General features: G+C 35.0%; 1 protein-coding gene across 34 annotated transcripts in view; it reads right to left on the reverse strand.

Moving 5' to 3' along the window:
* The window catches only part of NRXN3 (neurexin 3), a 1299896-nt gene that overhangs the window by 324859 nt on the left and 957819 nt on the right, over positions 1-17218 (reverse strand). For all 34 annotated transcript variants that reach the window (XR_009621379.2, XR_015728807.1, XR_015728806.1 and 31 more), the window contains one exon: positions 4977-5158. Coding sequence is in view for 31 of the 34 variants with exons in the window: in XM_060687369.2 (XP_060543352.2) it covers positions 4977-5158 (182 nt within the window). In the remaining 3 variants the exon portion in view is untranslated. The remainder of the gene's footprint in view (positions 1-4976; positions 5159-17218) is intronic.

Consider the following 17218-nt stretch of genomic DNA (forward strand, 5'->3'; position numbering starts at 1 on the left):
TCCCTTTTTCTAAGGTCAAAAAATATCAAGTCCTAAATATTCGAAATTTGCCATTACAGCCATTTTATCATGACTATTTATTAAAAGTTGTCAGAATGTACTGAAGCATAAGAGAAATGAAATAAGGAATTGAAGAATCTGGTACCTGAACATCACTGGAAGGCCATTTTAGCATCTATTTGTCACATTTTCTTAGACATATTGTAATTTTCATATTGTTAGTTTTGAATTACATTAAAAATTGCAATTAACACAATTTACTCAAAAATACTATAATTACAATAATTATAATTACATTATGATTTTCACAGTGTAGTTTTATTTTATACTTGGTCTCTTTTGGACAAAAGTTATTTGACATATTAATTATGTTTTGGAAGACCCATTGGCTTTTGTAAATATTCAAACTGAGCTATATGTCAAAAATAATACTAACACAAGTTAAACTGTTACTAGACAAACAGAATTAGATATAATGTACAAAAAAATGATGCAATGATGGATAGAAACTCATTAGCCGTCACAATGTGCTGATATTTTTCTTTTACTGAACAAATATTTTCCCACTGGGAACACTGATTAGAAAACAATTTGACCTATTCTAATTAATACGTTTGATTTCCTATTTATTTTATATTGTTTTGTGAGGCTTTCTTTCCACTTCTTTCTTTTATGCATATGGAGTCAATCAATCTCTATCCTTCAAGAAAGAAAAATGCTGGAAAATTCAAAAGAATTATCCTAATATGCTGCATGAACTCAGTCTATGTGGTTAGATTATAGTTCATGATATCAAAGAAACCAAGGCAATTGGATTAATTCCATATGTTATGATTACCATGTACCCATGTTCAACATGTAAGCAACAAGGGGAAAAAATCAAGGAAACAATTGGTCCGCTAAAGGGAGAAGATGAAAAGAATGTGACAGCAGAGCTGCTTAATTCATTCTTTGCATCTATTTTTACGCAAAAGAAAAAAATAGTCCTACCTATCAAAAGCAATACCGTAGAAGATATACTAGGAATATATGTCAATAAAGGTAAGAAAATAGTAAGAGAACACCTATCCACCCTAGATCACATTGCACTCATGTCAGAAGCACCAATGCGCTTCCCGGTTGAAAGGATTAGCTGGTGACATCACTATTGCTCTGAGGACACCCAGTTGGTCATGTCTGGTCCCATGGCAGCACTCGGATTCCAAACGCAGGCTTGCTAACCTCCAAGCCAGTGTCCTAACTGTATAAGCTACCAATGCACTCTAAATGAATTTAAATTGCTAGCACCCAATGGATTACATGCCAGGTTTCTGAAGGAGCTGGCAGATGTGATCTCAGAGCCACTGAGCGTAATCTTTTAGACCTCCTGAAGCACCAGGGAACTACCAGCAGACTGGAAATGAACTGATGCAGTTCCAATCTTCAAAAAAGGGGGAAGAAATGGATCCAGGAAATTACTGACCAATCAGCCTGACATCAATATCTGGGAATCCTAGAAAAGAAAATCAAGCAGCAGATTTGCAAGCACCTAGAAACGAGTAAATCTGTTTATAGAAGCCAACATGGATGTGTTAAAAACAGATCATGTCAGAAAAACTTTATTGCCTTTTTTGATTAAATTGGTGGATCAAGGAACTATTATGGACATAATTTACTTCTGTGCAGTGCAGACAAGTCAAAACCCTTCTATCTGGTTATGCTTCATAATTTAAATTCTGGGCTTTTTCTTCCAATCTTTCTCCAGTAAGGCTTGCAGTCACACAGACTTGTTTATATAAACATTTGCTATAAATTAGGAATTTCTGGTTTTTATCTTACCAGATTCAGTCGTTAACACCTTTGGTAGAATCAGGACTCATTTATTTCCTTTACAAATATTCAAAGAATAGGTTGCAATAAATAGTTAGATGATAGGCAGAAATATAAAGCTCTAAAAACCAGGAAAAAGGTTTGTAGATGTCAGCAGTACAATCTCTTTCATAAGCCACAGATTTCCTGCTGAATCCTTGTTTTATTTTCTGCGAGCAATTATTGCTTCTTGTACATCACACGTTACTGTTGGTGCAGTTAAGATGCATTAGAGTGGAGTAGAGTGAATGCATATATAGAAGCACTTTGGGTTAGATCAAAGTTAGATCTCTTCTGGAGACAGAGATGGCTTGGGATAACAAAAAAGTGTTCAACAGCTGTTACATTAAATTCAGCTTAGCTTGGAAAGTAGGATGAAATGAAGAAAAAAAAATTGAAGATTGTCGTGCATTGACTCTCTTGGGTATAAGAGGAAGAAGACAAAATCTCTCAAGATTCCATTACCTTAAATTATAAAATTGTATTCCAATAATCTTATGGAATTTGTTTTTTGGCCTGGCCCATCTTGAAGGACTGATATCAGTCTACCTCCAATGGAGACATACCCATTCCTCTCCCAAGGTGGAACAATACCAATATAGCACTGTACCCTCTCTAAGGATACATTTAATCCTGCCTGACTATTAATATCAATTGATGAATTGAATCATTCTGGAGGTATGCCATCCATTCTCTCTCTTTCCCTCTTTCCCTCCCTTACTCCCTCCCTCTGTATGTGTGAGAGAGATACATACAAAATAGATGCCTGAGCACATAAATCTATGAGTATTTAAAGGACTCATAATTAAAAAATGAATCCAAAAGGATTTTTCATAAATTATAGTCATGAAAAAAATTAATAAGATTTTTTTGTATTTACTTCATTCATACGCACATAAGTATGTGTTATAATAAGTGTCCCGAGAATCCCTGGAACTGCCTTTAAGATGTCAAGGGAATTGATTATCAGAGGAATACCAAATAAGAACTGGAAATTGCTATCATATTATTGTATGTTTTTTATGTTTGATTACGAGAGAATATTCTGTATTTGTATGTGTTTTCATGTATGAGGTTCATTATTTCATTTTGCTCCAAATGTCACAGGAATTCTCAATCTGAGTTTTTTTAAAAAAACAAACTTATGCAATCACAAACAGAGATGTTTTAAATACGAATACAGCAATAAAGAATGAACTGAAGCAAATCCATACAGTTTATATTGTTACTGCAAAAAAGGGAGGTGTCTGGGTAGATGTAGACTAAAACTCATTTATAAGGACAAAGACATGAAAACCAAGATAACAGTTCCAATGTTGTAAAACTGATTATAGAAAATCATGTATTACTGATAGGAAGCAAATCAAATGAGATTGCAGTAGGATAGCATTCCTTTGTGTTTATTTCATTAAACTTCAAAATTGCTTTCTTCAGCAAAGCCAATAATTCATTCAATGATATTTGAGAATGGAATTAAAATTAGAGAGTTATTAAATGATGTGGTATTAAAAAACTGACAATTCAGAAAACCTCATAGGACTCTGCACAATGCCCTATATCGAAGGATCCAATTTCACTGATGGTCTCATAATCACAGTGCTAATATAGGAAATATTAGGCCCTGTCCTAAATACTCAGCAACTTAGTTTCTTAAGATAATGGAATATAGTGGCCTTCAGTGATCATCATAACATGATGATCCTGTTCTTGAACAAAGAATTGATTCTCTATATGCCCCAAAGCATTGAGTAAGTAAAAAATGCAATTGAATTATGACTGAAAAACAGTGTAATATAGCACCATTGTAATCTTATTATGAAATCCAACCTGACCAGCACTTTAGAATAAAATGTAGTTTCCAAACATTGATGAAGAACAAACATAAGTAGAGCATGGCACAATAATCTAAAAAGAGATTTTGAAATTATGAACTCTTTTTACTTGAACTCCAAAAACACTGCTGGAGCTGTGTATTTCTATATATTTCAGGAACCATGCCAGATTCAAGAACACCCATGTATACGTTAAATGTTTATACTAAGTAAAATAGCATCTTGAATTTTAGTTACTCTGGGTTTTAATTTGGGGAATTCTAAAATAATTGCATGCATGCGAGCTTTTCTTAGGAAATCAAGCAGAGGAGTAGTGAGGATGGCATATTAAATAGGTAGCAAGGAGATGCTGGTAATTTTTTCCTTAATATTTGGATTACACAATAAACCATAAATTGGTTCCTTATTCATCCTCTTTATGTGTATCTCTGAGTCATTTTCAGTTTCACTATTTTATGATCAGCTATCCATTATCCCATAGTCAATAAAATTGGAGACTAATACCCAATGCAATCTATCTCAGGTTTATTGGACTTCAAATCCCAGAAATACCAGGTATTAGATATTCTGATTCAGAAATCTGAAAACTATAAATCTAAGAAATCTAGAGAGCACCAGTTTGTAGGTATATGTACTAGTATATGATTGCTGAGACTGAAATGCTAGCTTCCACCCTATTTAATTTGCCATTTCTTAAGACTATTCTAGCTTCTTTTTATGTTTCTTCTATAATATAACCAACAGTTCTCAATCAGGACCCATATGGTCATCTGGATATTCCAAGGAAACCACAGGTGAAAAAACATGTAATTGTGTGTGTGTAGGGGGGGGTTGGCATGTACTGAGGGGGGCACACAGAAAAAAACCCTGAAAATGCTGTTTTGTTGACATCAGAGAATGCATATCTAGTAAAGGGACCTGGACAGTGGAGTCACAGGAAAAAAAAAATCAAAGTCATAAGAGCGCTATGGGCAAAGAGTTTGAGAAACACTGGTCTGAACTTAGAAAAGTATAAATTTAGATTTTGTCCTATGAAAACTATAGTTGCTTATATTAAGACAATATTAAACAAGCAGACTTAAAGTCTTAGATTATCTTTAGACTCCTCCAGGATACAGTTTATATACACTATGGAGGGGAAAAAAATTCTTAATCATTGTTTAAGATTACATTTGTTAGAAATACGTACTTATAAGTAGGATTTTGTTTTTGTTTTTGATTTATTTTGTTTTTTGGCTATTTAAATGAAGTTGTGTAAACTGAAGGCAAAATGAAGGATAAAAGATCTGTACTTACTATATGAAGTTGTAAAAAGTCAGTAAGGCCAGGGGCGCTGTCAATCCGTACCAAGATGCCATCTTTTACTGTTGTGCTGAACCCAACAGCTAAGCGGTCTGTCCTTGTACTGGGTCTGTCATTTGCTGGCCAAGTATACAGGATGAGGCCTCCACTTTTCCCAAAGATATATGTGGCCCCAGCTGCAACACACACATAAAAAACATATAGAGGTAACTTAGCCAGTTATATTAACATTTCAACTGCATCCAACAGTACTAGATCTAAGCACAAGATTCCATTAAAGAAAGTTATGAAAACCTTCGGACACTGTGTCAGTTTGAATTAAAGATGTGAACAAAATGAATTAATAACAAAGCAGATGCAAAGTATGAGCATTGGTGGACTCAACTACATAATAGCACAGGACAGATAACACATTATTTCTAAAAGGTTTTACCCACTGACAAACCATCAAATTAGGTTTCTTTTGCCTAAAAACTCATTTCATGTTTCTGGCAAATACCATATTTATGTAACAGTAAGCCAAGCTTCCCTCCCCCCACTTATAATTACTGGAAAATTTATGGATGCAGGATCATCATATTACATTGAGAAGAACAGCAGAGAATAATATCAGACTGTTAAAAATATGGAGAGAGGTGAGAGACGCAAATGGTTATAGATAGCCATAAAATCATTTCCCTTTAACGTTAGCTACTGCTTGGGAGTAAACAGTTAACTTTACAAAAGGTTATTAATAATAAAGTTCAATAACCTTTGAAGGTTATTATTAACTGGTTATTTTACAACCAGTTGATTTTAATCAGAAGCTACTAATAGAATTAATGACTTTTATCCTGGCTCTGCCTTTTTTAACCAAAAAAGAAAGAAAGAAAGAAAGAAAGAAAGAAAGAAGTGTGGCTTCTGGATATATATGCCATTAACACACAAAAGCATTACACACAATCATTATGGGAAGAGAAAAAAAATCTTTCAGTAGAGCTTTGGATGGACAAGGTTATAAAATTGGTATTGCATTAAATTTTTTTTAATCAAAAATCACAATTCTTCAAAAGAATTGTTTTAAATTCAGGATCATTTTCTAATCAAGTAAATAGATTTCATTAATTTATTTTTCTTCATTAAGCAGAACATGATCTGTGGACAGAAAAATGGAAAACAAGTTTTTCACTGGGGAACAGAAAGGGTATTGACCAAAACCATCAGATTTCTGACCAGCAGTTCCTCTAAAAGTAAATATAAGATATTGGGAAGAACATTTGCCTTACTGAAAGAATGCTATATACATTGTGATAATCTTTTAGAATTCATTAAATATTTCCCAAGAATTGCTAAAATGAATATTCATGTTGTGCCTGGGAATCCCTGTGAGTTTACATAGCAAGAGATAGCAAGATTGGCAATAGAAACACAAGCAAATAAATGGCAGCTCCTTTCAAAGAAAGATATATTACATGAAATAGGTTTTATTTTTCACATTCTGTTTAAGTCTGTTTCAGGTGCCAGTTACCAAATAAAGAAAAATAGCATCTGCAATAAAGAGAGCTAGCAGCCACGACCAAGTGCCCACTATTTCATTATTATTTTACTTGCAAAACAAACAAGGAACATCCACAGCACAGTTAACTACCTAAACCGCAGCATCTGTGGGAATCAGTCAGTTACACGCAGAGATTAAAGTATGATTATGCACTCTATGTGTGTCAGAAGGATCATGCCTTCCAACGATTGGTATGGATAACTTAATTTTCTAAAAGACTGTAAGAGCTTAGAATGGCTCATTAACAGAACAGCACAGTGGAAATATTCTGGAAATAAGCTAATGCTTTTTTAAGGGTAGAACTTTAAAATTTGAAAAGCTACAGAATCCAATCTTCTGTTCTATGCAGGAATCCAATTCAAGGCACCCTGACAGATGGTTGAACAGATACATTTATTTCATGTATTTGATAAATTTATATTCCACTTTACCAAGAGGAGATTACAGTAACGTAAATATCATCCCTTCTCTAAATTTTCCCCCAAAGAGCAATCATAGCAATGTTGTAAATAAGACGGGCTGAGAGTGACTGGCTCAAAATTACCCAATAAGCTTCCTTGGCTGATGGAACCTGCGTGTTCCTATGTCCCACAAATCCTAATCCAACACTTTATCCACTGGATCTCTCAGGAGTACCCATGGGGAGGGGTGTCAAAATGTGCATCATATCCATCGCACACATGTTAAAGGGGGCAGGGTTTTGATTGCCCAAACTTTTGATTTTGACATTGTTTATCCACCCTCCATGAATAACCCTGATCCTCTGGTTGTATCTATTAATATGGCTCATGATTTTGCCAATAGACCTCTGCTTCTTCTAAGCCATGATTTTCAGAATTCTTACTGAAATCAGCTTGCACACAGAAAAAAAAAAAGAACATATATTGTTTGAAAAGGACTGATCTTGGTGAATATCTAAGATCCAAATGCTTATGCTGATAAAGATTAGAGATGCAGAGGACTTCAAAGGAAGCAATGGTGGACTAATGGTGGACTCCATGAAGAGCTGAGCCAATAATGGTGGTAGAACAAGGAACCAAAGAATGGATCAGAATTCCCCTCTGGATAAGGAGAAGTCCTGGGACAGTTCACAGATGCTCCATACAGTGGCTCCCTGAAAGGAAACCATAAAATAACAATCTGGCAGATTTTTATTGCTCTGGGAGTCAAGGGAAAGCAATTTCTGCCCAAGCAACAGTTCAGGATCTTAAAAAGAATACTAGGTTTGCATACTTAATTATTTTGGGAAATTGCTTTTTGGATATTAAGAACATTCAGAAAGGTAAGTTTTATTACACAATTTGAATTTCTTTCAGTCCTTGGTGAAACAGGTGTTATTCAAGTTTAAGGTCTTAAAATTATTTTGGAATAAACAGTCAAGAGGTGAACATTGTTTTTGGAAAATTATAAATGGATTAAGAAGTCAATGGATTTGAAATAAAATTTGGAATTATAAAAATCTTTTCTGGGGGTTGTTTGAAATCCTATTTTAAAAACATGAAGATTTTAAGTGTGGGAAAATGTTCATTACAAAAAAAAAGGGGGGGTTACAAATGAAACCAGCTGATGTCTTATTAATTAAAAGGCATATACAAATAAAAGAAACCACAAAGGAAACTTGGATGACTTTCTTATCTTGGATTTGCAATAAAGACATGTTAAATTTATGAAGGAGTTTCTGAAAAGTGACAAAGAGAAAATGAAAAGAAATAAACTGTGAATACTATTCAAAGTTCAACTTTCTTAACAGCAAAAGGAAACATATAAAAAGTTGGTCCAACAAGGCTTTTAAAATTTGTTTATAAAGAAGAGATGAGATATGGGAAGGAAGAAGAGCTATTTTGTTGTAGTATCAGAGAAGATGATAAGTACTTGTCTCAATGAAGGCAGAAGTCATTTTATTTCTTTACATAATTTATTCTTCCTTCCTTCCTTCCTTCCTTCCTTCCTTCCTTCCTTCCTTCCTTCCTTTTCCTTCCTTCCTTCCTCTTCTTTCTCTTTCTTTCTTTTTCTCTCTCTCTCTTTCTTTCTTTCTCTCTCTGCACTTTCAATTTTTTAATGCTTATTTTTTTATTACTTTATATTAGTTTTGTATGTTTGTATCTGTAAACTTTAATAATTATATTTTTTAAAAAATATTGATGCAGGCAATTCTTTCCAGAACTTCTGATGGAAGTTCTCCATCAGAGATGTCCACAGCAAAGCAGGATCAGATATGGCAAGCCCCTTTCTATAGTGATCTCCCAGTAAAGCCTTATTTCATATCCCCATGTCATGTATAATGATACCATCGTGCATGCTCAGACACTGCAAACATGTTCCTTGCCTGCTGTCAAAACGTAGGCCAGTCAGTAGAAATTGCAACATTATCCCAAATTAATAATTTATTGTTGATGTTATTATTTATATTATTAATAATTATATTTGAGTAGTTTGCAATAATAAATTAAACTGGTGTTTTTCCATATGCAGACAATTCTAATAGGTCATTGACTGGAGAAACTTTTAATGACTTTGCTCTTTGAATTATATTTATTATTATTCTATAACATGATGCATTGCACAATTTTAATTGCCTATAGTAGCATCAGAGGATCCTGCTAGCAATGTAGTTCACCTTTTTATAAAACTAATCTTTTTTTTCTTGCATGACCTTTCATATTTTAGTTCATTTTTCACTGGTAGTATAGAACTGGATTGTATAACTTATAATTGACATAAAAAATGTCAGGCCTGTGTCACATTCTTCCATTTCATACCATAAATTTTAGTCAACCTCTTATCATTTTGTGCATTCACATACATGCACAGGGCTAGCAGAGGCCAAGAAAGAGAAGAAAATGAAATTAAAATTTTAATGCAGGAATGTAAGCTTCACCTTTGAAAATAATTCTTATCCCCTCTCTTTGATGAACACACTTTTTCCAGGGAGCTACTTGGTTGCACACACTGCATGTCAAGAGAATGGCAATTACATTCAATTATAATGACTAACCTGTCACGACATTTCAGTGCCAGGCAAGATGAAATCTGACATGAAGATGCACAGGACTCTGTAAATCTATGAAAACGTTAAAAGGTCCTACATCCTATAGGAAATATTTGGAAAAGATAAATTGGATCTCCTATTTCATTCTTTCAACAAACCTCTGAAACATGGAGAGCGATTGGCCAAAAGTCACCAGTAAGTTCCATCTCTTTTTACAAAATAACAATGTTCCTCACATATGAAAGAACAAATCAAAGAAGACTTCAGAACAGCATATTTGGAACAGCAGCAAAAGATAAACTCCTAGAGTTCTGGAAAACTTGGAAACCTGGATTTGACCACTGGCCTGGGGTTGATGCTTAATATTTTTCTAAGGCCACTATTTTGTATTGTTGATTTTGTAATCTATTAGATCATTTTAATCTGGACTGTGTCTTACTTAATGTTTTAGGTGTTTTTATGTTTGTTTGTTTTTCTAATTTTTATCCACTGTACATTGGATTTGGGAAGCCAATAAATTAAAATAGTAATAACTTTTCCAGAAGTTTGGATCTGACTGTAAAAAAAAAAAAAAAAAAAAAAAGTTGAGAAGGTTTTGGAGAATGAGTGGGTTAAGATTTTATGGAACTTTAAGATCCAAACAGACAAGTAACTTGTTCATAACATGGCTGATATAACAGTTATCGAAAAGAAGGTTGAGCAAAAACAATTGGAAAAACTGATGAAGTACTTGTACATCAAAGCTGAATGCTTATGGAAAAAGAAATCCATTGTTATACCAATTGTGACTGGAACCCTCAGAGCAATACTTAAAAGACTTCCTTGGTATCTGGAAATTTAACAACAACAAAATTATCCTACTTGGGATGGCCTATATTCTTAGATGCTACCTTAATAATTCTTAGGATCTTGGTTAGAATTTGAATTATTAAATTTGGATCAGTCTTAGATTATGAATCTAATTGTAGTTTACCCCCACATAATAGCAGAATAGAACAGGAAAAAACTGGAGAAAAATCACAAAATGCAAAGATCTGCAAATAAAAGAAGAAAGACTGTGGCAAAAGAAAGCAAAGATGCTACCAATACTAATAGGGACCTTAGCAGTGGTGGGTTCCTCCTGGTTCCACCGAGCTGGAAGTGGTGACGATATGACGCCACCAAACCGGTTCTGCCCCCCCCGCCCCTGCCCTCCCCTTGTGTTATTCTTACCTTTTATTTGGCCCTACCCCCAATCTATTGCTGCCTCCTGAGTCCCAGCTGATCGACTAGAAGGGAAAAAAAACTGTTTAAACTCTTGCCACAGGGCTTCAAAGGGCCGCCTTACAGCTGATCAGTGTTAAAAGGCAGTGTGGTGGTAGACCGGTGCCTTCAAAAACAAATGAGTAGACCGGTGCCTCCAAAAACAAATGAGTAGACCGGTGCCTCTAAAAACAAATGAGTAGACCGGTACAGCTCTGCAAGCAGTTAAAAGCTTGGTATACCAGTACCTCTGCTAAATCCTAAAGAATTGTCACATGACCATCAAGCCACGCCCACAAAATAAGCGACGCCCACAGAACCGGTAGTAAAAAAAAATTAGAACCTATCCCTGGACTTTAGGTGCAATCCCAAAACATCTGAAGCACCACTTGAACACAATCAGCATTGACAAAATCCTCCTTAGTCAATTGCAAAAGACAACTTTACTTGGAACAGTTTACATCCTGAGAAGATACCTTTAACACCATCAAAAATAAATGCCTATTTCAGGTTCTTGGGAAGGACTTGATAAGTGGACAAAAATGCAAAATCCAATCTAAATATCTGGCTGACTGTGCAACCAACCATAATATTTCCTAATAATGTTATATGGATTCATTTGCCCTTTCATATATTGGAAAATAACTTCCAAGGAAAACAATATTCCCTCTGTATTTTAATCTACTCCCATTGTTCCTTCGTGCAAGAAAATGGGGAAGAGAACTAAAGATGATTAAAAATAATAATTCTATAAACTGAGTTGTTATAACAGGTTGGTAGCATCTCTGAGTAAACATTTTGTGCTATTAAAAGAAGAGAATGTCATTCTTATGACTAGACATTTAGCATGTTTAGATTATTGTGTCTAACGCTATAATATGTTTATCATACAATCCTAATTAAATACAGAATTTAGTTTTAAGTAAAATTGCATTGGTTCAAAGTTTTCAAATATCAGATAACCCAAATCTGGTAATAATAGAAACTATGAGCAATTTGAAATCATTTCCCTAACACAGAAAAATACAGCTGCACCATTAAGAGATTCAAATACATGAGTTCCAGATAATATATTTAGTAAAACGTAAGTGTTCAGTAATTACACAACCAACCCACAATAATAACAGAATATAGAGTATATGTATATGTTTGCATGTACGTCTACATATGCATACATTTACACACACACACACAATAGGGAAGAAGGGCAATAAAATAACACTAATTAATATATTGTTCATTGCATTAATCCAGTATCATCTAAGAACAGCAAACCGTAACTCTATTTCTACCTGAAATAATATGCAAAGAATATGCAGCCTGCTACTATCTCCTAATTAATTATATGTTTCTGTTCTCTTCTTTGTAATCTTTTGTAAATAAAGATCATAGCACTATATTTTTACCTGTGTTTATTAAAAGAACTGGGTATTTATTAAGCAACTGCTTAACAAACAGAGAAACTGACCTTAACAAAGGCCCAAACTTTGGAAGCAAGAGACAAAGGATGACCAATTAGCCTATTATTTCACATCAATTTGATTTTTCTATTCTCTAGAGTTCTGCTATTTCATTACAGGGTTTCAGCTGAGTACTATTCTTTTGTTGAAGCTCCTCTTAGGATTCTCATTATGATTATTAAGTGTTGTAACCATGCATTTTTCCCCTCATGCAGCAAGAATTTATCAATTCAACTGAAGTCAGATTCACTAGTTTAGCAGATTTCATGTTTTTATTTGGCAGAATTTGCAAGTAGCTAAGGTGATGAAATACATCTTGTATATTCTTAGTGAGTAGCAAGTTTTAAGAGTAGAGAAGTGGAATCAGTAATATATCAAAACCAATTAAAAGACAGCTAACTAGATAAAGCAACACCCATTTCAAATCAGGAAAGAAACCTTGGCAAGGACGGTACTAAAGAACTGTGTAGAAGTAGTAACTGAACAAGCAGGACCTATTTCTTATGCGAGCTTAATACTTTCATAAATTTATTTTAAAGTGTGCTTGAAAGTTGTGTCTTCATCATTCAAGCTGCCCAGAGTCACCTTATGGGGAGATGGGTGCCATAACAATTTAATACATAGATAGATAGATGATAGATAGATAGATGATAGATAGATAGATAGATAGATAGATAGATAGATAGATAGATAGATAGATACCTACATACATACATACATACATACATACATACCAGGGGTGGGTTCTACTTACCTTTACTACCAGTGGAGCTCTTCTGCACAAGCATTTTGATGATGTCGGGGTCAATGGGCGGAGCCTCCCACCAGTTTACTACCGGTTCTATAGAACTGGTGCGAACCGGGGGGCAACCCACCACTGATACATACCAATAAAGGAGAATATTTGTAGTTCAGGGTTGAAATGAGAGGTCCTTAGTGCTCTCTGAGCGTGGTGTTTTTTCCAGCTTTTAGTACAGGTAGTCCTCGACTTATGACCACAATTGAGCCCCAAATTTCTGTTAAGTGAGAATTTGTTAAGGGAATTTTGCCCCATTTTATGACCATTTTCTTGCTACAGTTGTAAAGTGAATCACTGCAGTTGATAAGTTAGTAACCCGGCTGTTAAGTGAATCTAGCTTCCCTATTGACTTTGCTTATCAGAAGGTTGCAAAAAGTGATCACAGGACCTTGGGGCACCACAACAGTCAAAAATAAGAACCAGTTGCAAAGCATCTGAATTTTGATCACATGACCCTGGAAATGCTGCAAAGGTCATTACTTTGAAAAATGGTCATAAATCATATTTTTCAGTGCCATTGTACCTTTGAACGGTCACTAAGTGTTCTGTTGTAAGTCGAGGACTACCTGTATGTGGCAATGTAGTAATTTATAGAGTAGGTCATTCTGGAAGCAAGACATAATGTTAGGGATGCTTTACTGTCACTAAACTGAAGTTTGCAGTTTTTATGAAGCATGCTTGCAATCATAATAACTGTTTCTGAAATGATTCCATCACTAAGTTAAAATATTGCATTAACAACAGACAGGATCATTGGATAGCATTCAGATATGTTAAGGCCAGCCAAACTCCTTCAGGTACAATGGAATAAAGGAATAGTCTGATAGTTTGAAAAAGGCAACTAATAATTATTCATTGGACTTACCATTTGCTGAGGGTGATGTTTCATTCTCCGAGCTTGTGAGTTGGTTTCCAAACATTTCGTTACCAGGCTAGGTAACATCTTCAGCGGAGTTCAGGAGATGTAGAAAACTGACACTGATATCCCCTAAACTCCACTGAAGATGTTATCTAGCCTGGTAACGAAACGTTTGGTGGAAACCAATGCACAAGTTCAGGGAACGAACCTTCACATTTACCAAAGGTGGTATTCAGCAGGTTCTGACCAATTTTGGACAACCGGTAGCGGAGTAGTGCGGAGAACTGTAAATACTACCTCTGACTGGCCCCGCCCCCATCGATTCTCCGCCTCCCGAGTCCCAGCTGATAGGGAGGAAATGGGGATTTTGCAGTAACCTTCCCCTGGATTGGGGAGGGAATAGAGATTTTACAGTATCCTTCCTCTGCCACACCCACCAAGCAACGCCCACCAAGCCATGCCACGCCCACCAAATTGGTAGTAAATTTTTTTTGAATCCCACCACTGACCCTTACCATTTGCTGCTTATTCATATCAACATAAATATTAATGTGTACCAGTTGAGGCCATGAGCTCTAATGCTAATTTTGAATCAAGTCAAAGAATACCAAGTGAGACTTGTTTTTAGAGAAAAGACCTTCATGACTGGGACCACACAATGCAAATTGTGTGGGGATCTATATGATCGTAAACTTGGATGGTGAAGGGGGCTACATGCTGTATAGCATTCAGACATGTAATGGTCTAGGGCTGAAATGAAATAATCTCATTTGGAATCTGGCAAAAACAGATACTGAGGCTTCCTCTCACATACAAAAGAATCTAATACGGAAAGAACTAACATAATGCAATGAGCAGTATAGAAAATTGCTTATATGGCAGTACAGACTGTTAATAATGGTCCCGGATCATAGGAAAATATATATTTTTCCAGCTGGTCCCTTTAACCTTAGATCTATGAACAAAGTGTGGATCTATCAAAGATCTATGAATCCCATAGTGTGGGTTCCACCACTATGATGTGACTTAGGTTTACCCCAAGAGAAACAGCATCCTGTTTCATAAGAACAATGTAAGTACATAATAAGTAGCATTAGGATGAGGGCACTTATTTATATCAAATTAAACTTTAAAATATATGTAAAAAGAATTAATTTAAATCTGAAGATTAATGAGGAAGTAGTTTGGAACTGGGAGTCCAAAATGGGAAACCTCTCATCTCTTTCACAAAGATCATTCTTCAACTTGTTTTGCTCTATTTTCAATAGTAAATCTTTTTATTTTGCCAAAAAGCTAGTATACAAATGCAGCAACACACAACAATAAAACACAATTGGTACACACAATATAAGATATGTCTGCTATTGTTAGTGTGATATTTAGGGCTAATTTTTTATTCCGGTGGGCTTTTTCTGTTGATTTCAGAATTGGGTAATAAAAAAAAAACCCACTCTCCTTTAAGTATATAGACAAATAAATTCCATAATGAGCAGGCATGTTGCAGAAGATAGCAACTCTTAAGTCCATTTTTATTTACTAAGAAGATTAGCTTGGCAATTCTCCCATTAAATCAATAGTGAAAATGATAACAAAAAAAATTAAGTGGCAAAATAACAGCAGATTCATGCATTTTTTCCTTACAATTGGAATCAAGCCATGTGCAAACTATGAAAGGCTAAACGAGTAAAAAGCAAATGTGTCTATTCCCAAAACTGATACCATTACCATACATTATTCCCTATGGCTTTTGTAGTTGTTGGCATATTCAATTACTATAAAATTTCTGTTTAAAACATTCACGGATTCACAGTAACCTTGAAACAAAATATTTGTATTTATACTATTTCCAGACAAAGAACTCCATCAGAAGGTGTGAACTGACCCAGCAGGTGTCAAAGAGGCCAAATTATTGCATAATGGGCAAAACCAAATTTCATTTAATATGAAAAAAACTAACCTGTCATGCTGCTTCTCACTTTTTCAGTTCGTTGCAAATGCAATATATTGACTCAGCCCTTGCTCTGGTAAGCATTCACATTCTTCAGTAGCAAAAAAAAAAAAAAAAGTATATAGGTTTCCTTGTTCTTCTGTTCTTCTTTTTGCATAGAATGATGTACAAAACTGTACAAAACAATACAGTTTTGTATTGTAATGGAGAAGAATTCAAATATACACCACTTAGACCAATGTTAAGACTTGTGGATTTCAACTCCCAGAATTCCCCAGCCAGTTGCCAAGGTTAGAAACCTACCTAACCTACAAGGTTAGAAACAAACCATTGTTCATTGTATTTGCAGCCTTCCCTTGACAAACTTGAGGAAAAGCTTCTGTGAAATGCATTACCTAGCTCTTTGACTGTTTATATGACAATCCTTCCTAGCTTCAAATATGCTGATCACAGATAATACATTAGCATGAAGGAAATCTATTAAGTCTCCCCGAAAAGGAAAACAGTTATTTTCTTTGCAAATACTTGTCTCTACTTGTAGCAATCACTAACAGCTTAGCAGATGGATGCTTGGACTGTAAAGTTGCTTGTTTCACAGGTGCTTTTAAACTGACAGTATTACACTGCAGCATATTTTCTATGAGAACCGTATTACTTGGACATAGAACCTGCAATTTAAAAATAATGTCCAGAACATATGATTTGCTGTTATATATACATGTTATAAATTGCACTTATTACATGTATCCTATAACTGTTTTATTTATTTCTGCTATCAAAAGCCAGTCCCATACCATAATGCTCATTGAATTAACTAATTTATTGAACAGGCAATTCGGAAACATACCTGCCAATCACACTACAAACTAAAAAGTTTCCAAATAGTCCTCTTATGGAAGTAACATTTCTTTAGTCCTAACCTGAAGTCTTCCAGATTGGATAGAGGTCAGTCCTCTTGATCCTTGGCAATGTAGACTATATGATCATGGGAATCCATGTCTACGTATATATGGATGGAACCAAGCTAGCAATGTCCATTCTAAATATTGCTGAAAATATAGGCCCAGAGTAGCTGTTTTGATCAAACCTCTACTAAAGTTATTCTAATCATGGTACATGCCCTTTGAAAGCAATCTTTCAAAATGCTGAATCTTTTTCCACCTCTTATTTCTCGGTATGCCTTCAGTCTTTTTGCTTCCCCTCCCACCCTGAATTTGGTTGTGATTCTCCCTCCCAACTTTAGCTGATAGCTTTTTGAGGCATCACCATGACGACTGAAAGACCACCTAAGATTATAACTAATGGTCAAAGTTTTCCTTCAGAACAAACTCCAGCTGTTACAAACTTCTCCCATTTATCTCTTCACAGCCTCAATTAGGGCAATTGCACTTGGAACTGATTT

Source organism: Pantherophis guttatus, chromosome 1, assembly GCF_059756535.1.
Source record: "Pantherophis guttatus breed Tessera chromosome 1, ASM5975653v1, whole genome shotgun sequence".
Classification (NCBI taxonomy): Eukaryota; Metazoa; Chordata; class Lepidosauria; order Squamata; family Colubridae; genus Pantherophis; species Pantherophis guttatus.